The 27,715-nt window shown below is 34.4% G+C and overlaps 1 protein-coding gene across 2 annotated transcripts in view; it reads left to right on the forward strand.

Moving 5' to 3' along the window:
* The window catches only part of RALYL (RALY RNA binding protein like), an 881,748-nt gene extending 854,616 nt beyond the window's left edge, over nt 1-27,132 (forward strand). For both annotated transcript variants that reach the window (XM_082434024.1, XM_082434021.1), the window contains one exon: nt 1-27,132. In XM_082434024.1, the coding sequence (XP_082290150.1) occupies nt 1-18 (18 nt within the window). In that variant the 3' untranslated portion in view covers nt 19-27,132.
* Nucleotides 27,133-27,715: the final 583 nt, after the last annotated feature.

Genomic DNA, 27,715 nt, shown 5'->3' on the forward strand with positions numbered 1-27,715 from the left:
TTTCTACAGATAAAGTGATTTGAAGTAATGAATGATGCCGTGAAAGCAGAAAAGAAACTGTGACAACACCCAGAAATGTGAAAGGAGGCTTCTTACTGCATAACAGTATCTTTGGTTCAATTTATAAAAGCCCAAATAAAATGGACAGTATTGTTCAATTTTAGAAATTCCATTTCTTCTATGTTCTAAGCTGTATAATTGTCAGGTTTTATGGTTTAGATTGTAAATGTGTTTTTTCCCTTTGCTAATTTTTTTTTTTTTTAAGTCTTAAAATGTGGAGGACATTTATGAATGGTAAGGGAGACACTGTATACAAATGTATATTTGTAAAAGCTATTTTTATGATTAGCATGTTTTACTGTTGATCATATATAAAAGTCAGGTGATATTGCAATTATACACTTAAAACTTATTTCCAACATTGTCATGTAAGAAAAGATGCATTGTATGCTAGTTTTTATAATTTATTTTTAAGTTATAGTTTAAAGTACTTCAGATCATAAGGATAAAATACTTGAAAAGTTTTATTTCTGCCCTCAATAAGCACCATTTTTATTAATAAATACTGCAACTATTTCAGATGTAATTCAATAGCTAAAGGACTGTTGGTTTGACCTGTGATTAAATTGAGCATTCTCTGCTCGACTGAACTGAAATGACCCAATTATTACCCAATATTTCAGTCTGGGTAGGAGATCCCATGGACAGGTTTTAATGCCAATACAGGTGAAAACTAGATTCGCAGGGATGCTTGCCTTGTCTTTGGATCCAAAAGTTCAAATTAGTACATACATCACTTCAGTTCATCTCCTATTACTAGGAACTCTCCATTCCCTGGTATTGCAAGTGTTTTCCAGATGCCCTTAGCCATTGTCTTGTGCTGTGGAAATGGAAGAAACCATCTTCACAGACTGTAGGAGAATTCAGCATATAATTTCTTAATAAATACTGTTTCTTTTAAAACAAAGTTGGTGTGTATGTTTCTTTTGGGGTGCACTTAGTTTTAATACTTGGTTTGAATTTTTAAGTAACTTGTAATGCCACAAAATCAATGCAACAATGAAAGTAGCATAACTTTATTAATATGCATATTATATGTTCTTTATGCCTTCACTTTTCATGGAATGACTTGTATTCTGGAACATATTAATTTGTCATGTAATTGAAAGTCAGATGGCCCTCAATCCATGAAAGAAGGCACACTATGGTTTATATTTCTAGAAGGCATATTTTTTTACTCCAAATATAGAATTTTAAGAAAATATTTCAAGATAGAAAGCAAAACTACCTGAACATAGGTATTTATGCTCTGTGCAGCTAAAACTCTGCACTAAATGACTGCCAGCTCCTCATTAAAGAACAGAGAAAATATTTAGCATCACCAAGAGCACTTTGTGGATTTAAAGCCACCTTTTTTCAAAGAAATCAAGGGTCTAAAATCAGCTTTGTATGTTTTCTCTTATTTTTCTAGTTTAATTCCTTTAAGGTGATTTATCTTCTTTCTCTACGACTTTCAAATATAAGCTAATGAAATCTTATACAATTTCATATAACAAGGAATATCAAAAAAAAATTCTGAAGAAAAAAAAGAATTAGAACTCTGTTATTAAAGAAAAGAAATATATCGCATTTGCCTATTTAAAGTCTTTAACAATTTTCCCACTAGAACCTAGGGGTCTGGATCAGGAATGTGCTTCCTTTTTAAGGGAATGTGAAAAACACAATGTAGTACACTGGTTTTGATCATAATGGGTATTGGAGAATTTGTAACTGCTGTGATTGAATTCTGAAGCTGCAAAGAACCTGTATGTGGTTCTACAAGGGAATAAAATCAACAGAGTGATTCCTTGGTTTGCTGCCAATAGAGGCCTGGGATAAACTGATACTCCAGAAAGTAAGTGTTGCGGGTACTGTGTATTAAGAAAATATGCATGTGGATATTTTTCCAAACTTGCCATTTGTCCTCATAGTAGTCAATAAACAGTGTAGCATTTATAACCTGGCACTATTATAAATTAAGAGAATTATACTTTCTCAGGTATTCATTAACTATTCTCAAAATAAAATGAATAATTCAGATGTCCAAAATAATTCTTTGTTATTGGAGTTTGATTTTCTCCACACAGGCCTTGAAATATGAAACCATGGGTCTTTCTCTTTATTCATTACCCATTCCTGGCTTAAGAATTTCTTTTGATGACAAGGATGGAATAAAATATACACCAGATCAACAAAATATAGATTATTGGGGATTATAATCCCTGAAGGTTTAGTTTAATAAACGAAAATGAAGATTTTTTAAGAGATGAGGAGGGGAGTGTATACTTCTTCTAACTCCAAATAACATCAGTCTCATAAAGGAAAGAAAAGGAGCATTTGCTGCTGCATTCGATTCAAAAAAAAATATGGGACAATAGGCCCACTGCTTGGGAAGTTAAGTAAACTGGGCGCTGGTGACAGTGGGAAGGGGAAAATACCAATTTTGCATCCATCTTCTTCAATAAAAGAATAGTTTTCAAAGCAGAAATACACACACACACACAAATGATAGAAATGAAACAAGATAAGTGGAAACTAGTTTAAATAGATTAAAGTTCAGAGAACAGGAATTACAAATGCAAATGCCTGCAGAGGCCTGATAAGAAATATAAATGCACTAATCAGGCCTGAAGTAAGTTAGCAGACATTCAATGCAACTATGCTGATGAGGAGATACAGCTGGCTGTCTAATTAAGAAATGCAGACCTGGATTGGCAAGGTTTCCTGATTTTTCAAGAGAAGGTAGGCATCCAGAGTTTTAAATGAGATATCCTATTTTGTTTTGTTTTAATATGAATATGAAGGTGAATGAAACCATATCTGTGATTTATATCCAGGATTTAATAGTTGTAAAACTTAAAGAAAAAGCTGAAAATAATGAGAAACAACAAATTCAGTGTTATCTCTGGTGAGCAAAGAAGGGAGAATAGAATAAGAGTATTCAATAGCAGCTGTAATATTTAATTTATTAGGAAAATATTTGAATCAAATGTTTTAAATCAAATACATCTCCAACTAAGTATAGGTTACACTGGTGTTTATTTTATCTTCTCTACGTTTTTTGTAGGCTAAAAATACTTCAGAATGATAAAAGTATGTGATTTATTTCACAATGTTTGTGCATAGGTAGATAGAGATGTGCATATTGAAGATACAGAGATGTGGGTGGTATAAATAGCATATAAAGATGTAGAAATTTGGATCTTTGAATCTGTCAGAAGTCTGTAAGTTTGTGATCTACCTTTTCTAGAGATGTTCAGATTCCTAGAAAAGAATATAGCTTAGAGAAAGAGAGATGCCTTATTCTAATGTTCTAAGCTATTTTTGCAGAGGAGGGATTTACAAGTGTATTTCCTATTTGTTAATGAAAAGTCTTTCTATCAGCCCTTGAGATACATAGAACCATTTTAGGAATTTAAATATGGTTCATGCAAGAATTTGGGGTGCCTGAGCATGCAAAATAACCCTCATGTTTATGTGTTGCATCTGTAATATAAGGACTATGCCTTCTCTATCTTTATATCCTGTACAAATGGTACCTTGTACATACAGGTTATTTCTCCATAAATATTTGGGGAATTAAATGAAACACGCTGTGTTCTGGGTTTTCACGTTAAAATTAAAAAAAATGTTTTGAGGTATAATTTGTTAAGCTGCTACTATGTTCTCAGCACTGTACTAATAACTTTATACGCACTATCACTAATGCACACAGGAAAGCTGCAGGATAGGTATAGTTAGCTCCAGTTTCCAAGTAAAGAAGGCAGATCATTTATTTAGTCAGTTCTTTACTGAGTACGAAATCTATGCTAAGCACTATTCCTGGCAATAGGAGTCCAGCTGTAAATAATGAAAACTGAAAGTCCTGTCCTTGAAAAGCTTATACAGTTCGGTGGGGGTGGGGGGGGGATGACACGCAATAGGCCAATTAACAAACAAATGTATAGTATTGCAGATGATAATGATGATAAACATCGAGTAGAAAACAAATCCAGGAAGGAAAGAAGAACTGGTGAGGTTTTACAGGGGTGTTTAAATAGGCTGATCAGGAAGTCTCCTTGGTAAGGTGGCATTTGGGCAAAAATGTGGAGTAGGTGAAGGGGTGAGACTTGAGGCGATTTATGGGAAAAACGTCCTAAGCAGGAGGGACAGGAAGTAAATCCCCTGAAGCAGGAATGTCCTTGGTGTGTTCAGGAAGGTTGAGGAAGGCAGTGTAGCTGGATTGGAATAAATGAGGGAAAGAAAAGTAAAAGTAGATGAGGCCAAAGAAAAGCCAAGATTTCACATCACAGAGCTAAGAAGTGATTGAGTTCATTGGTTTTATGCTAGATTAGATGGGAAGACAGAGAAAGGTTTTGAGCACAGGAATTATATGATCTAACTTAAAGGTTAAAAGAATCATTTGGGCTCCTAAGTCCGGAATAGAATACAGAGAAGAAAAGAATCCAGAAATCCCTGCATTCTAGGTTGATAAACAGCTCTGTGAGTTTGGCCTGTAGCTAGACTGGTCTGATCAGAGCAGAGAAGCCTGTTCATTTATTCATCAAATCTGTGTTGAGCCCTTACTCTATTCCATATATGTACTTGACAGTGGGCATGCAGTGGTAAAACAGACACAGTCCCTTTGCTCAAGGTATCTAGTCTAGTGAATAATATTGAAAAATAGCTGAATAAAGGTAGAATAAAAATGTTCAAAAACAATATTGCAAATCAAAAAGAACACATAGCAAAATCGTGTTCCTTACAGCTCTGATGGAAGTAGATTGAGAAGCATTTTTTTAATTACCTTTGTTCAACCAGATGAAACAGAGAAGCATAGGTGCCTCAAAGTATAAAGGGCAAAGCTTGGATTCACCACAACTCTTTACCCTGATCCCACAGACACTGAAGGAAAAAAAGCTATTCCCCAAGTACAAGGGAATTAATTCTCTTCCAAGTCAGTCACAGTAGTGACACACATCTGCATACTCATCAGCTCCTTCCTTTCTACAGCCAAGGAGACACTTCAATACTCAGCACACAAAGTGGCAGACAGTTGGACAGAACAAAAATGATGACCCACCAGCCAGCCCTTCTCTTGACCAAGATCCTGGTTTTGTTCAGGTATCAGCCTGAGATGGCTCTGTCCCCCCTCTTAGCCTCAGGGCCTCAGTTTTGAATTTTGGTACTCTAAGCCAAATGATTCTCTACATCTGTCTACACAATAACTGGGGGCTTTAAAAAATATAGATAATCATATGCCACCTTCAGATACTTGGATTTAATTGGTTTATTGATTTTTCTAAATTGCCCAGGTGATTTATGTGCAGTCAGGGTTGAGAGCCACTGATCTAAGCCAATTATAGAATTTATTCCTCTTACAAGTGGTTATTTAGGAAGGAGCATGTAATGCAATTCTTTCCAGCAAGATATGAGAGGATACCTGCTGGGGCTTCCCTCAGAAGGTATGCCTGCTCCTCAGGAGACAGAATTGAGGTTTAGGTTCTTTCCTGTCTGTGGACCAAGCTGTGTGATGATGTGAGGGCTGGAATTCCTACAGCCATCTTCCAGTGATGAGGAATGTAGCCAACAAATTGAAGACAACAGAGAAAAAAGTTGGAAAATACCCGGGAGCTTATAATGTCTTTAAGCCACAAAATGAATAAGCTCTGGAGCCACTCTGCCACTAGACTTCTTATTATGTGAGTTAATAAATATGCTTCTTATTTCAAATAACTTAGAATTGTATTTCCTTCTAAACACAGCTTAAAAAATATCCCAAATAATTTTTGTAATTATCTAAAAAAAAAAAAGAAGCTAATTAGAAGTAATATGCATTGGAGGAGATAGTTTTTTGGTTTTTTTAAAAAATAATATTCATCAACAAAGAGCTTCAGACTCTTTTTCAAATGCTCTTTTCTGGCAAAGAGCAAAACAGTTAAAGCAGGAGAAATACATCCATTAATCCCAGCACAACCAAACTAGAAAACGTCTTTCTGCATACTGCAAATTGTACCAGAAACTGTGGCAATTAACTTCCATAGAAGCCTGAATCTTGGATGAGGAAGCAACCAGCATGCAAGCAGTGAGAGCCAATCAAGATATCCCACCTCCCTTTCTGACTGCAAATAGGAGACATAACTCTCTGTGTTTATAGATAAGTGTATGAGCAAAGGGAGAAATCAACATGGAATATATCAAAAACAAACTGCATTATAAGGAAGAAGGAATATTTCAGCCAAAATTAAGAAGATGATCAGATCTCTAAAATATATATCTTTTTCATAAAAAAAGGAGAATATTTTTTAAATAGTTGTTCTGTGTTTTAAAAGGAAAGGTATAATATAATGAAAACATAATAAAATTTAACCGCAGAGACATTTTTTAAAGAGCTGATATAAAGAGAGTAATTTTTTAATGAAAAAAAGAAAATAAAACAAGAATCCCCAAAACAAAATAACCAAAAGCAAACTTTTTGTTTCAAAAAACCAAATAATTGTTTTGGAGGGCAAATTTAAGAGACTTCAACAGAATATAGAGTAAAAGTAAAGAAGTGAACATGTAAAAAAGATGACATTAAGCATAGAGGGCAGAGAAAGAAGATCCAACGTAAGCATCACAGGTGATGCTCAGAAGAAAAGAGAATGAATCAAAATGTTGCGACAATCAGACACAATTGAAGAAAATTTACAACGTTCAAAAAAGGCTTACCATATTATCAGAATATCAATTTTAAAAGAAAATCCACCATTACTTACAGCAAAACATAAAATCTAAAAATAAGCAAATAACAAAACCTAGAAAGTTCTCAATCGGTCTTTCCAAAATAGGGAAAACTGAAGTTCTGAAAAGAAAACTTTTATGTTCAAAGTGCTACACCTACAAACCTGCATTTAATATGTTAAGGCACCAGTGAAATATTTCATATCTATAGACTCAGAACATATACCATTCACATTGAATTCCTAAAAAAATGACTGAAAAATTTACTGGCAAGCATTATACCATACGACTTCAAAAAACTAAAGACAAAAATGCAAGACACATTTATCATACAAATACCTAATGGTAATCACTCAATTCAATAAATCATAGAGAACTGCATATACATAATTGTTATGATGATATTTATAAAATGGAATATAAAAACAGCAAACAAAAACATTCTTAAAAACATGATTTATATGTAAATATAATTGCTGCTAAACAACAGCCTGCTTTTATAATTCCAGATAGAGTTAAAACAGTTGATTAGGAGAGGACAAGAGAAGGACATATGTTAATGCCTCATCTTATATAGCTTCATTCATTTAACAAATGATTGAGCACTGAGAGTGTCAGACTCTCTTCTAGGTTCTTAGGATACATCAGTCAACAAAAGGGATGAACCCCTCACCTTGGCAAAGTTTAAAATTGAGTGTGTCAAATCTATATTTTATATAAAGGTAACCACTAACAGAATTAGAAACAGAGTACATACCTTACAAATTCTCAAAGACGACAAAATCAAGCATGACATGGTCTGTACCCCCAAAAGAGAAAGAAGAAGAAAGAAGGAAGGAAAGAAAGAAAGAAAGAAGGAAAGAGGGAAAGAAAGAAGGAAAGAGGGAAAGAAAGAAGGAAGGGAAGGAAGGAAGGGAGGGAGGGAGAGAGGGAGGGAGGGAAAGAAAGAAAGAAAGAAAGAAGAAAGAAAGAAGGAAGGAAGGAAGGAAGAGGGGAGAGAGGGAAAGAGGGAGGGAGGGAGGGTGGAGGAAAAAAAGGAAATCAGGCATCAGGCAGTCAGGCAAGCAACTGAGTGTGAAGCAAAGTATTATTTTTCATGCCTAAATATAGAATGAGAATATACCATTTAAAATAATAAATGAAATATGTTAATCACCCCATTGAGTGGCAAAAACAACCAATATTGGGTTAGTAGTATCTGTGATGTGCTGCTTAGAAGAGTCATAAGAAAAATAATACTAAAAAGTTAAAAATGAAGAAATAAATCTTCAAAAAAGCTTCAAGTTCAGAGGTTTTACAAATGTTACCTGTTAAATATTCAAAGGATAGTTCATTTCCTTGCCATGAAATCCATTTCAAGATGTGTAAAAAGACCTAGTCTACCCAATTCATTTTATGAAAGTACTATGACCCTCACATAAAAACATGACAAAAAAGTAACACCCAAAAGTCAAATATAGATAACTCACTAATATAGAAGTAAAAACCTGAAATAAATCAAAATACAAGCAAAAATTCAACAAAATATAAAAGATCCCCTATGACCAACTAGGATTTCTTGACAAAAATTTACATACACTCTTCACACACAGGTAAATGCTTGTGCATGTGTACCCATGAAAACACACACACACACCTACATGCATCTTAAAACAGCATTACACTTCATACTATAACAGATGTCACAGTTGAATGTACATTAAAGCAAGAATACCCTCTACTTAAATTAATATTTCTAACTTATTCTAGATGAGGAAGCTAGTGCAGTAAGGCAAGAAACAGAAATTTATAGTTTGACAATTAGAAAGAAGAGAACATTTTTTGATTGGGTTAGGATGTTATTATCAACGTCAAGGGCCAAGAAAATAAGAAGAAACACTATTAGGCTTAATTATGAGTTAAAATTTTTAATATTTAATAAAAGTAAAAACTTATATAACTTTGTATTATACAAATAATAACTGTGGAAAATGTAGTGAATAATATTCCTTTTTATAATGTTATAATACCTAGTTAAAATACTTAGGAATAAACCCAATAAGAAATGCACAAAACTACATAGTACACACCACAACATTTTATTCATAGAATAAAAGATATGACTATATGAATAGATATAAGATGCTCCTAGATGGTAGGTTTAAACTTATAAATAAACCAATCCTTGGTACATTAATTCAATATAAAATTTTCCCTAAGCCTCAAAGATCTTGTCCACTCCTTTGGCTTTTCATGCCATTTGATATGCTGATGAGTCTCAGAATTATACTTATCATCCTGACCTCTCATTTTCTATAGCCAACTTCTCATTGGACAGTTTCACTTACATGTTTCACAAACATCTCAAACTTAACTCTTGATTTTCCACCTAAAATGGATCCTATTTCTAGAGAACCCATCTCTATAAATGGCACTTTTATCTATTCATTACTAAACCAGAAACCTTGGAGTCATCTTAGCCTTGTTCTCTCTCACCTCCTGTCTCCAATCTACCACTGCATTTTGTTGCTTCTACCCCCAAATATACCTGGGATCCCTTTACTTTTCTCAATTCTGTATAATATTCCAGAAATCACCCCCAAATTATCTCCTTGTTTCTACACTACCTATAGCTCCAATCTAAAAGTTACCTTTTAAAAATGTCTATGTAAATTGTTACACCTTTATTTCAAAGCTTAAATAGTGTCTCGAAGTCATTAATGTAAACCCAAAGCCCTTGGCATTCCCCATGAGGCTCCAAAGGGCCAACCCCTCCTGGCCTTTCTTACCTCTTCTGTTTCTTCAACAAACTGGGATCTTTTACACTTCAGGCCTTTGCCTTTGCTAGTTCCATGTATAGAATGCTTGCCTTCCATCTCCTTGTAAAGCCAGCATGCACTTGTTCACCAGTTACCAGCTAAGGGTTTATACCATTCTGAGGTAGTCTGAAGGATGAGTAGATCCTTCAAGATGGTAGTCCCATCCTTTGCCCTAAATCCATTATTCTTTATCAAAACACCTTGATTGTTCTGTGGTATTTACTCATTTGTAAATTACATACTTGTTTATATTTTTACTGCCTGTCTTCCTGACTAAATTATCGATCTTGAGAAGAATGGCTTTTTGTCTGTTTTATCTAACATCCAGTATCTAGATCAGTGCCTTGCAATAGCAGAAAACCAATGATAATATCAATGAAATTTGTGTTTTAATGGAAATCTTGTTTATTTTTAATTCCCTCTGGACCAATAAATAAAATAAATAACAAAAAAATTAATAATAAAAGAATTCTGAAGGAAAGCAATAAAGGAAGGAGAAGGAAAAGAAAGAAAAAAATGGCAGCAGGTCTTTCTTTTCCTATTTTTTTTTCTTTGATTTCTTAACAGTCTAGTTTAATTGTTATTGTAATGTGTTGCCAAGTTCTCCTTCCTTTATCGCTTTCCTTCAGAAGGAGAATAGCGAGATTAGAGAGTCAATAATACATTTAATGAAATTATGGGTGTAAACTAGATCTCCCTGGAAAGACCCCTTATATGTAGGAACTTAATATTTAATAAAAGTATTTCTTATATCAATAAAAATGGTACAATAATTAATAAATATATCTGGGGCAATTATTTAAGCACTTAAAATATATAAAATTTAATACCAATCCTTACATTACTTATCACAATAAATTAAAGATTTACATTTAGAGTTAATATTTTTAAAAACACTTTAAAATTTCAAAAACACTGTCCCTTCTTTGGATACAGAAGAACTTTCTATGCATAAAAACAGTAGGAACTCAGCAAGGAAAAGATTTTGTTACCAAAAAGATGGAATGTTTGTAAGTCAACATTATCAAACAAATGAACTACAAGAAGTTTTGAACATTTAAGATTAATATCTATTTTAGGAAAATATCAAAATTATAAGAAACTTCAAGCACATCACTAGATATCTGGGCAAATGGCACAAACAGACAATTTGGAAAACCTGACAATCAGTCTTTCCTTGAACACCAGCTAGCCGGTGACAGGGATATCATCTGAGCGCTGACTCCTTCTGGAAGTGGATATGGTCTTGCTAGTGATGTGTTTGGCACAGGAACTGGGATCACTTATTTTTCTACATAACCTAATAGGAGACTTGTTAGGATTATTCTTTAGCAGTGGTGATATAATACTGAGTATAACAGAAACTGGTGAAGTGATTATTCTGCTTCTTTCTCACCTTTGGAAAAGTCATCAGCCCCACAGGGATGAGGATAATAAGAAAAATTGTATGGATATACATTACATCTGCCTCTGCTTTGTGTAGCCATCCCTTTTCTGATAAATTCTGCAACTTTTTCCAGACTGGGACTTTATAGCAATATGTTTGTGCCATTTCTTCTGACTAATCTATACACAATTGAAATTCTTCAATGACTAAATAACAATAAATATAAGATTACAAATTAGAGTAACATTGAGATTCTGTTTAACAACTATAAAAATGGCAAATATTACAGCATAGTATAATATTCAGTGTGGTTAGGAGACAGTGGGGGTCAAACTCTTAAATTCTTATATTTAAGCACTCCCATAAAATGCTAGTGGGAGTATTAATTGGTAACCTTTCTCAAAATGGATTTAACAGTATATCTCAGTATGTTTCAAGAATATTAGCAAACTGTGTAACCATTATAATTATGTAGAATTTCTAATGACATGGTGGAAAGTTTAGAATTAAAAAAGGGTAAAAATAAAGAGGGAGATCAAGATGGCAGAGTAGGATGACACTGAGTTCACCTCCCTTCACAAACACATCAAAAATACATCTTCATGTGGAACAAATCTAACTGAAAACAACCTGGAAACTTGCAGAAAGGCTCTTCTACAACCAAGACTGTATAGATCTATATGGAGTTGAGTAAGAAGGGAGGAGAAGCAATCAGGTCCAACCCACACACTTAGCAGGGGACACAGAAGAGGAAGGATATCAAGGACTCAGGGGTCCTCCCTGGGGAGTGAGGGGTTTGTACCACATACTGGGCACCCCATTCCTGGCATCAGGAAGATGAGTCCCCTTAGCTAGTTTGAAAACAAGCAGGACTTACCCGAGGGCTGTAAGAAACTGAAATTCTGCTCATGAAGAGTGCATACACATGTTTCCTTACTCCTGGGAATAGCACAGAGGAACCAGATTGAAAAGTGTCTGGGGATCCTGCCAGTTTTCCTGTGACCACACAAGATGCACCCAAGGCCACACAGGGCACCTGCTCCAGCCCTTCTTGCTCCAGCACTTCTCTCCACTAGGGAGAGGTGCTGTTGCCATAGAGAGTGCACAAATTAGAGGGAACAGAGCCAGCTTGGACCTGACCCTCAGGGCTTCTAGTCCAGTACTATGGGCCCCACCCCCACCCCCAATAAGGCATTGATGGCCATTGAATAGAGAAGAAGTCTCAACTCACACCTGGCTCTGGCTTGAGCCCCTCCATCTCCAGCCCCACCTCCACCAAGGTGGTAGCTGCCAGCACAACCCAGGGGAAGAAGAAACACATGCTTACTTTAGATCCACCTCTCCCATCAAAGCCACAAAGCACATGCACAATTCATAAGTATGGAAAATGGAAAATTCTTCAAGATCAGGATAGGTAACTGTTCCACCTAATTTCATAGAGACAGATAAAATTAAACAAAACGAGAAGAAAGAAATGTGTTTCAAGGAAAGAAGAAGAAAAAACCCTGAAAAAAAAAACCCTAATGAAACAAACACTTTAACTGATAAAGAGTTCAAAGCAATAGTAATAAGAAAGCTAATGAACTTGGGAACAGAATAGATGAACATAGTGAAAATTTTAACAAGGAACTAGAAAATATAAAAAGAACCAGTCAGCTGAAGATAAAATAACTGAAATGAAAAATACACTAGAAGGAATTAAGAGCAAACTAAGTGATACAGAAGAACACATAAGCAATCCAATAGAACAATGGAAATTACCCAATCAGAATATCAAAAAGAAAAATAATTTTTTTTAAAATGAGAACAGTTTAAAGTACAACTGGTACAACATCAAGTGTACCAGCATTCATATTATTGATGTCCCAGAAGGAGAAGAGAGAGATATTAGGGAGTCAAAAATACATTTAATGAAATTATGGGTGTAAACTTCCCAAACGTGAAGAAGAAAACAGATATCCAGGTACAGGAAGAACAGAGGGTCCTAAACAAAATGAACCTAAACAGACCAACTGCAAGTCCTATCATAATTAAAATGGCAAATGTGAAACACAAAGAGAGAATTCAAAAGGTAGCAAAAGAAAAATAAGGAGTCATATACAAGGGAACTCCATAGGCTAACGCTAATTTTTCTGCAGAAACTTTGCAAGCCAGAAGGGAGTAGCATGATATATTCAAACTGCTGAAAGGGGAAAACCTGCAATCTAGGATACTGTACCCAAAAATATTATCATTTAGAATTAAAGGAGAGATAAAAAAAAAACCTCTTAGGCAAGCAAAAACTAAAAGAGTTCATCAATACTAAAGCTACCCTAAAAGAAATGTTAAAGGGTCCTCTGTAAGTGGAAAAGAAAAGGCTATATTGAGAAGTAAGTATCTATAAGAAAGGAAAAACCCACTAGTAAAGGCAAATATATAGTAAAGGCTGTGGATCAACCACTTAAATAAGCTACTACAAAGATTAAAAGACAGAAATTGTAAAATCAACTATAACTAAAATAAACAGTTAAAGGATAGACATGAAAATGTAAAATATGATATCAAAAACAAAAAACATGCAGGAGGAGAGTAAAATATAGATCTTTCAGAATGTGTTTGAACTAAAATGACTTCAACATTTTTTTAATTGAGGTATAGTTGATGTATAACATTGTATAAATTACAGGTGTACAATATAGTGATTCGCAATTTTTAAAGGTTATATTCCATTTATAGTTATTATAAAATATTTGCTATATTCCCCATGTTGTACAATGTATCCTTATAGCTTATTTTATACCTAATATTTTGTACCTCTGACTACAACTTTAAAACAAATAGATATAGTCATATGTCAACATATTTGCACCTCATGGTAACCACAAATCATAAACATACAATAGGTACTAATAAACAGGAGAGAAAGGAACATGATACTAAGTAATACTAAATAAAATAAAGCATAATACTAAGGAAAATTGTCAAACCACAAGCGAAGAGACTAAAGAATAAGAAAAGAACAGAGAACTACAAAAACGACCAGAAAACAAGTAACAAAATCAAATGAACTACATACCTATCAATAATCACTTTAAATGTCAATGGAGGGAATTACTTGGTAGTCCAGTGGTTAGGACTCCATGCTTTCACTGCCAAGGGCATGGGTTTGATCCCTGTTTGGGGAACTAAGATCTTGCAAGTTGTGTGGTGTGGCCAAAAATTTTAAAATAAAATAAATAAATGTCAATGGGAAAAAATGCCTTGATCAAAAGACATAAGGTGGCTGATAGGATAAAAAACAAGACCCTTCTATATGCTGCCTACAAGAGTCTCACTTCAGAGCTGAAGACACGTATAGACTGAACATGAGGAAATGGAAAAAGATATTCAATGTAAACGGAAACATAAAGAAAGCTGGGGTAGCAATATTCATCAGACAAAGTGACTTTAAATGAAAGTCTAAAATAAAACACAAAGAAGGAAATATTATAATGATAAATGATAAATATAAGAAGAGGAAATATTATTTGTTAACATATATGCACCTAATATAGAAGCACCTAAATATATTAAGCAAATATTAACAGACATAAATGGAGAAACTGACAAAAATACAATAATAGTAGGGGACTATAACACCCCACATACATCAATAGATCATCCAGACAGAAAATCAATAAGGAAACACTGACCTTAAAGGATGCATTGGACCAGTTGGACTTAACAGATATCTACAGGACATTCCATCCAAAAGCAGCAAAACACACATTCTTTTCAAGAGCACATGGAACATTCTCCAGGATAGATCACATGCTAGGCCACAAAACAAGTCTCTTAAGAGGATAGAAATTATATCACAATATATATATTACCTACCACAACGTTATGAAACTAGAAATAAATTATAGGAAGAAAAATAAGAAAAACACAAGTACACGGAGAATAAACAACACACTACTAAAAAAAATCAGTGTATCAATGAAGAAATCAAAGAGGAAGTCAGAAAATACCTCAAGAAATATAAAAATAGAGCCACAACTTTCCAAAATCTATGGTACTCAGCAAAAGCAGTTCTATGAGGGAAGTTTATAGCTATACAAACCTACCTCAAGAAACAAGAAAATTCTCAAATAAACAATCTAACCTACCATCTAAAGGAATTAGAAAAAGAAGAACAAACAAAGCCCAGCAGAAAGAAGTAAATAATAAATATCAAAGAGGAAATAAATAAAATAAGACCAAAAATTAAAAAAAAAAAACAATGTAAGAGATAAATGAAACCAAGAGCTGGTTTCTTGAAAAGATATACAAAATTGATAACCTTTAGCCAGGCTCAACAAGAAGGAAAGAGAGAGGACCCAAATAAACAAAATAACAAATGAAATGGGAGAAATAGCAACCAATACCACTGAGCTACAGATGAAATCATGAAGAAACAGGCAATCTGAACAGACAGATCACATGTAGTAAAATTGAATTTGTAATTTAAAAACTTCCAGCAAACAAAAGTCCAGGACCAGACAGCTTCACATGGGAATACTAGCAAATATATAAAGAAGAGCTAAAAACTATCATTCTCAAACTATTCCAAAAAAATTGAAGAGGAGGGGATACTCCCAATTTTATTCTACAAGGCCATGTTTTTACTGATACAAAACCAGACAAAGACATGACCATAAAAGGCTAATAGCTCTGATGAATGTAGATGCAAAAATCCTCAACAAAATATTAGCAATGAAATTCAACAACGTATAAAAAGATCATACATCATGATCAAGTGTGATTTGTTCCAGGGGTGTGAGGATAGTTCAATATTCATAATCAGTCAATGTGATATACCACATTTACAAAGGGAAGGATGAAAGCACATGATCATTTCAATATACACAGAAAAAATATTTGACAAAATTCAGCATCCGTTCATGATATAAACTCTCATCAAAATTAGTGTAGAGGAAACATTTCTCGACATAATAAAGGCCATTTATGACAATGATTTCATACTCAGTGGTGAAAAGCTAAAACCTTCTCCTCTAAAACCAAGAACAATACAAGGATGCTCACTCCACACACTTCTATTAAACATAGTACTGTAAGTACTGGCCACAGCAACCAGATTAAAAAAAGAAAAACAGAAAGTAAAAGGCATCCAAATTTTTTGAAGATGACACGATATTTATATAGAAAACCCTGAATTATCCCCTTAAAATCTATTAGAACTAATAAATGAATTCAGTTAAGTTGTAGTTACAAGATTAATATACAGAAACCTGTTTCCTATACACTAATAATGAACTATCAGAAACAGAAAAGAAGGAAACATTCATATTTATAACCACATCAAAAAGAATAAAATACCTAGAAATAAACTTAACTAAGGAGGTGAAAGACTTATACTCTGAAAACTATAAAACATTAATGAAAGATTTGAAAATGATTCAAAACAACTGAAAGATACATTGTGTTCTTGAACTGGAAGAATCAATGCTTTTAAAAAGTCCATTCTACCCAATGCAATCTACAGATATACTGCAATTCCTATCAAAATACCCATGGCATTTTTCACAGAACTAAAACAAATAATCTTAAAATTTATATGAAATCACAAAAGACCCTGAATAGCCAAAGCAATCTTGAGAAAAAAGAACAAAGTTTGAGGTATCAGCGACAAGGATATACAATGGTGAAAAGACAGTCTCTTCAATAAGCGGTCCTGGGAAAAACTGGACAGCTACATGTAAAAAAAAAAAAAAAAAAAAATGAGATTAGAACATTTCTCAACACAATGTACAAAAGTAAACTCAAAATGGATTAAAGACCTAAATGTAATACTGGAAACCATAAAACTCCTAGAAGAAAACATAGGTAGAAGACTGTTTGACATAAGTCATAACAATATTTTTTTTGGATCTGTCTCCTCAGGCAAAGGAAACAAAAGAAAAATAAACAAATGGGACCTTATTAAACTTAAAAGCTTTTGCACAGCAAAGTAAATCATTGACAAAATGAAAGGACAACCTACTCAATGGGAGAAAATATTTGCAAATGATATGTACAATTAGGGGATAATATCCAAAATATATAAACAGCTCATACAACTCAGTATCAAAAAAAAAAACCAATTAATTAATGTGCAGAAGAACTGAATAGGTATTTTTCCAAAGAATATATACAATGATCAAAAGGCACATGAAAAAATGTTCAACATCACTAATCATCAGAGAAAAGTAAATCAAAACCATAACAAGATATCACCTCACAACTGTCCAAATGACTGTCATCAGAAAGTCTACAAATAACCAATGTTGGCAAGGATATGTAGACAAAAGAACTCTTGTACTGTTGGTGGGGATGTAAATTGGTGCAGACACTGTGGAAAACAGTATGAAGCTTCCTCATAAAAGCTGAAAATAGAGTTACCATATGACCCAGCAATTCCAGTCCTGGGTATACATCTGAAAAAACCAAAAACATTAATTCAAAAATATATATGCACCCCAATGTTCATTGTGGTATTATTTGCAATAGCGAAGATTTGGAAGCCACATAATTCTCCAATAATATCCAAATGGATAAAGAAAATGTGGTATATAAATACACAATCGAATATTACTCAGCTATGAAAAAGTGAAATCTGCCATTTGCAACAACATGGATAAGACTGAAGAGTATTTTTCTTAGTGAAATAAGTCAGGCAGAGAAAGGCAAATACTGTATATTATCACTTATATGTGGAATCTGAAAAATAAAATTAAAAATGAATATAATAAAACAGAAACAGACTCACAGATATAGAGAACAAATGGGTGGTTATCAGTGAGCAGAGAGATGGGAGAGGGGCAAGATAGGGTAGGGGGTTAAGAGGTGTAAAGTACTATGTATAAAATAAATAAGCTACAAGTATATATTATACATCACAAAGAATATAGCCAATATTTTATAATAACTTTAAATGGAGTATAATCTATAAAAATATTGAATTGCTATATTGTATACCTGAAAGTAATACAGTATTGTAAATCAACTTTAATTTAAAAACATTTTTGAATCCAAAAAAAGATAAAATATATAGGAATAAACTTAACCAAGGAGGCAAAAGACCTATATGCTGAAAACTATAAAACATTGATAAAGAAATTGAAGGCAATTCAAAGAAATGGAAAGATATCCCACATTCTTGGATTGGAAGAATTAATTGTTAAAATGGCCATACTACCCAAAGCAATCTCCAGATTTAACACAGTCCTTACTGAAATAGAGAGATGCACCTACAGTATCCCTACTACATATATTAGTGGTACATGTTGGTTTCACTGAACCAAAAACATTTGTATTGAACATACAAATGGTCATTTTACAACATCAGTGCAACTGGGGTAAATGATCTATCAGAAAGAATAATCAGCAGACTTCAACAGCTTGTTACAAGTTGTTACAAATATTCCTAAAATTTTTAGATGAAGCTCTCCTCAGAATTAGGGGCATAGCGAACAATGTTTCCCAATTATTGAAGATAGCAGCATACTACTTACCCATCAGTTCACACCCTCTTTTGGAAAAATCTATCTTGGATGCTCAAATCTCAGCCCTCAATTCCTTCTTAAATTCCCTTGGATACCATTCAATTCTCAGGGTAAAACTTGAGCAGAAAAAGACCTTATTCACTGGTAATTAGGGCTGAGTTTAAGGAGTGGAAGGAGAAGTCAAGGCAAAAATCCATAAAATGTGCTAAATTGATTTATTGGAAATGGAAGAAGGATAAAGTTTTACTTACCATGACTTCTCTTGGAAAAAGAACTGTATGCAGTTAGAAGGATTACTATGACCTACCTCTTTGCTCAAATAATGCCAATAATAAAGGAAGAATGGATGGAATCCTACTAATTCAGATCTTCTCTTCTGTTCAAGGAATATTTAAATGAAGGTTCAACCTCCAGGTATCCTCCATTCTTCTTTCATTCACCTTCACATCATCACATAGACACACACACACACACAAACAATTGTGTCAAAGAAATCTTTAATGATCATCTATTAGAAAATGTCCAAAATTATTAGCCTGTCTCAGGTACATAACCAGGTTATATACCTCCTAGAAGGTCTAGTCTGTAGGTAAAACTAGCCCTGTGAAAGATATTATTTGCTTGCCTATTTTGGACATTAATGAAACGCCAGATAACCTGAAATCTGTCAAAATATGTGTTCTAAATATGATCCTGTCCACAACTCTGTCCCATGTCCCAATAATCAACGTTTAGTTCCTTTTCAAGTTGAGACTGAAAGTCTTTGGAGAAAAGCCATCCATGGATTTCACATTCTTCTGACTTCTTGCTGCATAACATTACTACTATTTGAGGCAGACTAATTTTTAAAGTTTAGAAAGGATAGCCCCATTTAGGGCCACTCATTCCTCTGAACTTCACTTCTCTCTGATTACCTCCAAACAAACAAACGAAAAGAACATCTAAGATGAGCTTTGCTGTCAGTTTTCTGTTGCAGTGAAAGAAGCTTTGATGTAAACATCCTCTCTGGAGTCATAATTTCCCTATATGCCTTGTGTTCTGTTTATGTTATTTTTACATATCTTAAAAATTCTAGTTTTATCCTTACACTTGGGAGAAAGTATTATTAACTTTTTAATGATTTTGTTTGTTAGGCTCTACAGCGGAAAACACCTTTTCTTTATAGATGAATAGAAAAAAAGTCTATGTAGAAGACTGGTTTTCTCTTTAGCCTTCCTGAATTATTTTTCTAATGCATTAAATTCCTTCTTGATAACTGTAGGATTCAAAGCAAGTCAAATGAGATTAGTTCATTGTTGTTTACTATAAAAATCTTTATCTTCTAAAAAGTGTCAAAACTATTATCAGAAACTCCCAGAAACCAAAAGTATTTTTACTGACCTTTTTTCATTTTGATACTTTCTCCTTTACCTTGCTCTGCTAACTGGCAATGCATTGTAAGTTACTCACCCTGGCATTTAAAAAGGCCTTTTATCATTTCAGTACATTTTCAATTTATTAATCTGCAAACTTCTCCTTTAAATAGAATATATATTCTTGTCATTTAAATCTCTCTAATACACAGATGTAATCACATCACTTTCCTTGTTTAAAAAACAAAATTATATTACTATTTAAAACTTGGATGGCTTGGCGTTACCTAAATACTCAATCCAGCATTTAAGATCCAGAATAATCTGAAATCAGTTTACACATCTGGACTTCTCTTTTCCTACTTTCCTATAGGCAAAATGTTGTTAGCAAAAACAAACACACTTTAGTCTCTCATTTCAGTAAAATTAAACAAATATAGTTGACTCTTGAGCTACACAGGGGTTAGGGGTGCCAAACCTTCAAGCAGTCAAAAGTCTGCATATAACTTACAGTCAGCCAGATACCCAGTTCTTCCATAGATCAAACCGATCACAGATCCTGTAGTACTGTAGTATTTACTATTGAAAAAATTTCACGTATAACTGGACCTGCATATTTCAAGTCCGTGTTGTTCAAGGGTCAATTGTATTTAAAATTTTTGTATAATATCCATTATAATGTATATACTATTCTGGCTAGAAAACCTCTACATTCAGGGAGCTGCCAGTGCTCTTATCCCCCCTCTCTCAAATTTATAGTTAATAAAACTATGTATGTACATATGCATTTATATACACTCCATTCATTAGTATTTAAGGTGAGCACTATTTATAATTGTTTATTCATTTGCTCTCATTCAATACACATTTATCGAGTACATCCGGCAGACACAAAACATAGTAAGACAAAATTCTATGTTTTTAAGAATTCACAATCTAAGGAGGTTGACAGAAACATAAACTAAGGTGTAAAATACTGGGTGATCCTTTTGTGCTTATCCATAATGGTGGCAGCGGCGGGCCACTCTGAGGGGTGAGGTAACCACACAAGCCAGACATGAATCACCAAAGGGAACACTGCACACAGCCTGGCTCCCAAGGATCAATAATCATACCCCGGTTGGATTGTGTGTGGACTCACAGATTTCTAACAAGTACAAGAATGCTGTTTCAACCCTCTTATTAGGACTCCATTCTCTTTCTCTTCCCCTATATTTAGTTTAAGCACAACCTATATAAGTGGTTTCACTTTTTTTGTCTTTTATTGGGAAATTTACATACATTTTAATTTATTTTATTTAATTTACATCTTTATTGGAGTATAATTGCTTTACATTGTTGTGTTAGTTTCTGCTGTACAACAAAGTGAATCAGCTATATGTATATATATATCCCCATATCCCCGCTCTCTTAAGCCTCACGCCCATTCTCACTCTCCTATCCCTCTAGATGGTCACAAAGCATCGAGTTAATCTCCCTGTGCTATGCAGCAGCTTCCCACTAGCTATCTATTTTACATTTGGTAGTGTATATATGTCAATGCTACTCTCTCACTTCACCCCACCTTACCCTTCCCCCCCACCCCATGTCCTCAAGTCCATTCTCTACGTCTGCATCTTTATTCCTGTTCTGCCCCTAGGTTCGTCAGAAACATTTTATTTTCTTTTTAGATTCAATATATATGTGTTAGCATACAGTATTTGTTTTTCTCTTTCTGACTTACTTCGCTCTGTATGACAGAATCTAGGTCCATCCACCTTACTACAAATAACTCAATTTTGTTTATTTTTATGGCTGAGTAATATTCCATTGTATATATGTGCCACATCTTCTTTATTCATTTCTTTATCCATTCATCTGTCAGAGGACATTTAGGTTGATTCCAGGTACTGGCTATTGTAAATGGTGCTGCAATGAACATTGTGGTACATGTATCTTTTTGAATTATGGTTTTCACAGGTATAGGCCCAGCAGTGGGATTGCTGGGTCATATGGTAGTTCTATTTTTGTTTTTTAAGGAACCTCCATACTGTTCTCCATAGTGGCTGGATCAATTTACATTCCCACCAACTGTGCAGGAGGATGCCCTTTTTCCACACCCTCTCCAGCATTTACTGTTTGTAGATTTTTTGATGATGGCCATTCTGACGGGTGTGAGGTGATACTTCATTGTGGTTTTCATTTGCATTTCTCTAATGATTAGTGAAGTTGAGCAACTTTCCATGTGTTTGTTGGCAATCTGTATGCCTTCTTTGCAGAAATGTCTATTTACATCTTACGCCCATTTTTGGATTCAGTTGTTTTTTTTTTTTTTTGATATTGAGCTGCATGAGTTGCTTGTATATTTTGGAGATTAATCCTTTGTCAGTTGCTTTGTTTGCAAATATTTTCTCCTATACTGAGGGTTGCCTTTTTGTCTTTTTTATGGTTTCCTTTGCTGTGCAAAAGCTTTTAAGTTTTATTAGGTCCCATTTATTTATTTTTGTTTTTATTTCCATTACTCTAGGAGGTGGGTCAAAAAGGATCTTGCTGTGATTTATGTCATAGAGTGTTCTGCCTATGTTTTCCTCTAAGAGTTTTATAATGTCTGGTCTTAAATTTAGGTCTTTAATCCATCTTGTTTATTTTTGTGTATCGTGTTAGACAGTGTTCTAATTTCGTTTTTTTACATGTAGCTGCCCAGGTACATGTACCACTTATTGAAAAGGCTGTCTTCTCTCCATTGTATATTCATGCATCCTTTGTCAAGGGTAAGGTGACCATAGGACTGTGGGTTTATCTCTGGGCTTTCTATCCTATTCCATTGATCTATCTTTCTGTTTTTGTGCCAGTACCATATTGTCTTGACTACTGTAGTTCTGTAGTATAGTCTGGAGTCAGGGAGCCTGATTCCTCCACCTCCATTTTCTTTCTCAAGATTGCTTTGGCTATTTGGGGACTTTGTTTTTTCCATACAAATTGTAAAATTTTTTGTTCTAGTTTTGTGAAAAGTGCCATTGGTAATTTGATAAGGATTTCATTGAATCTGTAGATTGCTTTGGGTAGTGTAGTCATTTTGACAATACTGATTCTTGCAATCTAAGAACATGGTATATCTCTCACATGTTTGTATCTTCTTTGATTTCTTTCATCAGCATCTTATGGTTTTCTGCATACAGGTCTTTTACCTACTTAGGTAGGTTTATTCCCAGGTATTTTATTCTTTTTGTTGCAATGGTATTTGGGAATGTTTCCTTAATTTCTCTTTCTGATTTTTATTGTTAGTGTATAGGTATGCAAGAGACTTCTGTGCATTAATTTTGTATCCTGCTACTCTAGCAAATTCATTGATTAGCTCTAGTAATTTTCTGGTGACATCATTAGGATTTTCTATGTATAGTTTCATGTCATCTGCAAACAGTGACAGTTTTTTTCTTCTTCTTTTCCAATTTGGATTCCTTTTATTTCCTTTTCTTCTCTGATTGCTGTGGCTAAAACTTCCAAAACTATGTTGAATAATAGTAGTGAGAGTGGGCACCCTTGTCTTTTTTCCTGATCTTAGAGGAAATGCTTTTAATTTTTCATGATGATATTTGCTGTGGGTGTGTCGTATATGGCCTTTATTATGTTGAGGTAGGTTCCCTCTATGACCACTTTCTGGAGAGCTTTTATTATAAATGTGTGTTGAAATTTGTCAAAAGCTTTTTCTTTATCTGTTGAGATTATCATATGGTTTTTATTCTTCAATTTGTTAATATGGCATATCACATTGACTGATTTGAATATATTGAGGATCCTTGCATTCCTGGGATAAACCCCACTTGAGCATGGTGTATGATCCTTTTAATGTTCTGTTGGATTCTGTTTGATAGTATTTTGTTGAGGATTTTTACATCTATGTTCATCAGTGATATTGCCCTGTAATTTTCTTTTTTTTTGTGACATTTTTGGTTTTGGTATCAGGGTGATGATGGCCTCGTAGAATGAGTTTGGGAGTGTTCCACCCTCTGCTATATTTTGGAAGAGTTTGAGAAGTATAAGTGTTAGCTCTTCTCTAAATGTTTGGTAGAATTCATCTGTGAAGCCATCTGGTCCTGGGTTTTTGTTTGTTGGAAGAGTTTTAATCACAGTTTCAATTTCAGTGCTTGTGATTTGTCTGTTCATATTTTCTATTTCTTCCTGGGTCAGTCTTGGAAGGTATTACTTTTCTGAGAATTTGTCCATTTCTTCCAGTTTGTCCCTTTTACTGGCATAGAGTTGCTTGTAGTAGTCTCTCATGATGCTTTGTATTTCTGCGGTGTCAGTTGATACTTCTCCTTTTTCATTTCTAATTTTTTTGGTTTGAGTCTTCCCCCTTTTTTCCCTGATGATTCTGGTTAATGGTTTATCAATTTTGTTTATCTTCTCAAAGAGTCAGCTTTTAGTTCTATTGATCTTTGCTATTGTTTCCTTCATTTCTTTTTCATTTATTTCTGATCTGATCTTTATGATTTCTTTCCTTCTGCTAACTTTGGGGTTTTTTGTTCTTCTGTCTCTAATTGCTTTAGGTGTAAGGTTTGGTTGTTTATTTGAGATTTTTCTTGTTTCTTGAGGTCGGATTGTAATGCTATAAACTTCCCTCTTATAACTGCTTTTGTTGCATTCCATAGATTTGGGGTCATCGTGTTTTCATTGTCATTTGTCTCTAGGTATTTTTTGATTTCCTCTTTGATTTCTTCAGTGATCTCTTTCTTGTTTAGTAGAGTATTCTTTAGCCTCCATGTGTTTGTATGTTTTACAGTTTTTTTCCTTGTAACTGATATCTAGTCTCAGAGCATTGTGATTGGAAAAGATGCTTGATATGATTGCAATTTTCTTAAATTTACCAAGGCCGGATTTGTTATCCAAGATGTGATCTATCCTGGAGAATGTTCCGTGTGAACTTGAGCAGAAAGTGTATTGTGTTGTTTTTGGATGGAATGTCCTATAAATATCAATTACGTTCTTCTGGTCTAATGTGTCATTTAAAGTTTGTTTCCTTATTTATTTTCTTTTTGGATGATCTGTCCATTGGTGTAAGTGGGGTGTTATAGTCCCCTACTATTATTGTTTTACTGTCGATTTCTGCATTTTTGGCTGTTAACATTTGCCTTATGTATTGAGGTGCTCCTAGGTTGGGTGCATAAATATTTACAATTGTTATATATTCTTCTTGGATTGATCCCTTGATCATTATGTACTGTCCTCCTTGTCTCTTGTAATGGTCTTTAGTTAAAGTCTATTTTGTCTGATATGAGTATTGCTACTCCAGCTTTCTTTTGATTTCCATTTGCATGGAATATCTTTTTCCATCCCCTCACTTTCAGTCTGTGTGTGTCACTAGGTCTGAAGTGGGTCTCTTGTAGACAACATATATATGGGTCTTATGTTTGTATCCATTCAGCCAGTCTGTGTCCTTTGGTTGGAGCATTTAATCCATTTACATTTAAGGTAATTAATGATATGTACGTTTCTATTACCATTTTCTTAATTGTTTTGGGTTTGTTTTTGTAGGTCTTTTCTATCTCTTTTGTTTCCTTCCTAGGGAAGTTCCTTTAGCATTTGTTTTAAAGCTGGTTTGGTGGTGCTGAATTCTCTTAGCTTTTGCTTGTCTGTAAACCTTTTGATTTCTCTGTCGAATCTGAGTGAGATCCTTGCTAGGTAGAGTAATCTTGGTTGTAGGTTTTTCCCTTTTATCACTTTAAATATATCCTGCTACTCCTTTCTGGCTTGCAGAGTTTCTGCTGAAAAGTCAGCTGTTAACCTTATATTGATTCCCTTGTATATTATTGTTGCTTTTGCCTTGCTGCTTTTAATAATTTTTTCCTTGTGTTTAATTTTTGTTAATTTCATTAATATGTGTCTCAGTCTGTTTCTCCTTGCGTTTATCCTGTATGGGTAAACACGATACCCATAAACCTTAGGTTTATCTCTGCACTTACTGGACTTGATTGACGATTTCCTTTCCCATGTTTTCAACTATGATCTCTTCAAGTATTTTCTCAGACCCTTTCTTTATCTCTTCCTCTTCTGGGACCCCTGTAATTCGAATGTTGGTTCATTTAGTGTTTTCCCAGAGGTCTCTGAGACTGTCCTCAATTTTTTTCATTCTTTTTTCTTTATTCTACTATGTGGCAGTTATTTCCACCCTTCCATCTTCCAGCTCACTTATCTATTCTTCTGCCTCAGTTATTCTGCTATTGATTGCCTCTAGAGTATTTTTAATTTCAGTTATTATGTTGTTCATTACCGTTTGTTTGCTCTTTAGTTCTTCTAGGTTCCTGTTAGACGTTTCTTGTATTTTCTCAATTGTATTTCTGAGATTTTGCATCATCTTTACCATCATTATTCTGAATTGTTTTTTCAGGTTCTTCGCCTCTTTCCTATTCATTTATTTGGTCTTCTGAGTTTTTGTCCTGCTCCTTTGTCTGCAAGATATGTATCTGTCTTCTCATTTTGTCTAATTTACAGTATTTGTGGTCTCCTTTCCCTAAGCTTCTGGGTCACAGTTCCTCTTGCTTCTGTTCTCTGTCCCTGGTGGTGATGTTGATCCATTGCTTGCATAAGCTTCCTGATGGGAGGTACTGGTGCCTCCGTTCTGGTGGGTGGAGCTGAGTCTTTTCTCTCTGATGAACAGGGCCTTGTCAGGTGGTATGTTTGGGGATGTCTGTGAGCTTAGTATAACTTTAGGTACTTTTACTGTGTGCTGATAGGTGGGTTTGCATTCCTGTCTTGTTTGTTCTTTGTTTTGAGGCCTCCAGCAACTGAGAGCTGCAGGCAGTTGGGTGGAGCCAGGTCTTGGATTCAGATAGAGGCCTCCATGAGAGTTCTCAGCAATTAATCTTCCCTGTGGCCTGGAATTCTCCAGTGGTCCAGCATCCTGGACTCAGTGCTCCCACAGAGCTTCAGGTCCAACTTCCAGTCAGGGAAAAAAAACCCCAAAGGTCACTCATCCCAGTAATAAAGTGGATTAAAAAAAAAAGACTAACAAAACCCCAGGCAAATGGTAAAAACAAAATCAAACAAACAAAAACAGAAATAAGTAAACACACAGAAAAGAAAAAAAAAGAGAACAAAATAAAACAAAAACCAAGAGAACAACCAGAAAAACAGAAGAATCCAAAAACGAAATCAAACAGTTAGAATCAAAACTAACAAAACACTAAACCTAAAAACAAAGCCAAAGCATTGTGCCAACTGAAGAATAAAGCAAAGAAACAGAACTGATAAAAATTATTTTTTTAAAAAAAGGGGGGGGTGGGAAATGTAGAACAACAAAAAAAAAAAGTAGAAATGGAAATATGAAAATTAATTAATTAAAGTAAAAGAAGAAGAAAAAATAAAGGAAATTAAAATACAACAAAAAAACAAAGTAAAAATAGAAATATATTTTTTAAAATATGTTATAAAACACGAAGATCCCAAAAGACTAAATAAAAAATTAAAAAATTCTAAAACAACAACAAACAAAAAAACCCAGAACTAACAACAGAATGAATCAAAACATAATAAAAACAATAATAATAATTATGTTTCCCTGGGGTCTCAGCTGTAAATGTCCTTGCACATGCCGTGAGCCACAGCCCACCTTTGCCTCCCCAAGAGGCCCTCCTCTGCCTCTGGGCTGGTCCCTGGACCTGCTATGGGTCCTTTGGGGACCACTGAGACTCTGACCTAGCCCAATTCCTGCATGTGCTTGCTCTCAAATTTCACAGCTACCAGAGCTAGACTGTTTTCTTTTGTGGGAATGCTCATTGTCTACTCAGATATTCCATAGACACAGGGTCTACCTAGCTGATCACAGGGATTTAATCTGCAGCTTGTGCAGCTGATGGAAAGATTTTCGATCCTCTTCCTTAGTCACCCTGTCCCTGGGGTTCAGCTCTGGTTTTACCCTCACCTTTGCCTGTGGTCCACCCACAGGAGCCTGCTCCTGGG

The sequence above is a fragment of the Balaenoptera physalus genome (assembly GCF_965194825.1).
Source record: "Balaenoptera physalus genome assembly, chromosome: 17".
NCBI lineage: Eukaryota > Metazoa > Chordata > Mammalia > Artiodactyla > Balaenopteridae > Balaenoptera > Balaenoptera physalus.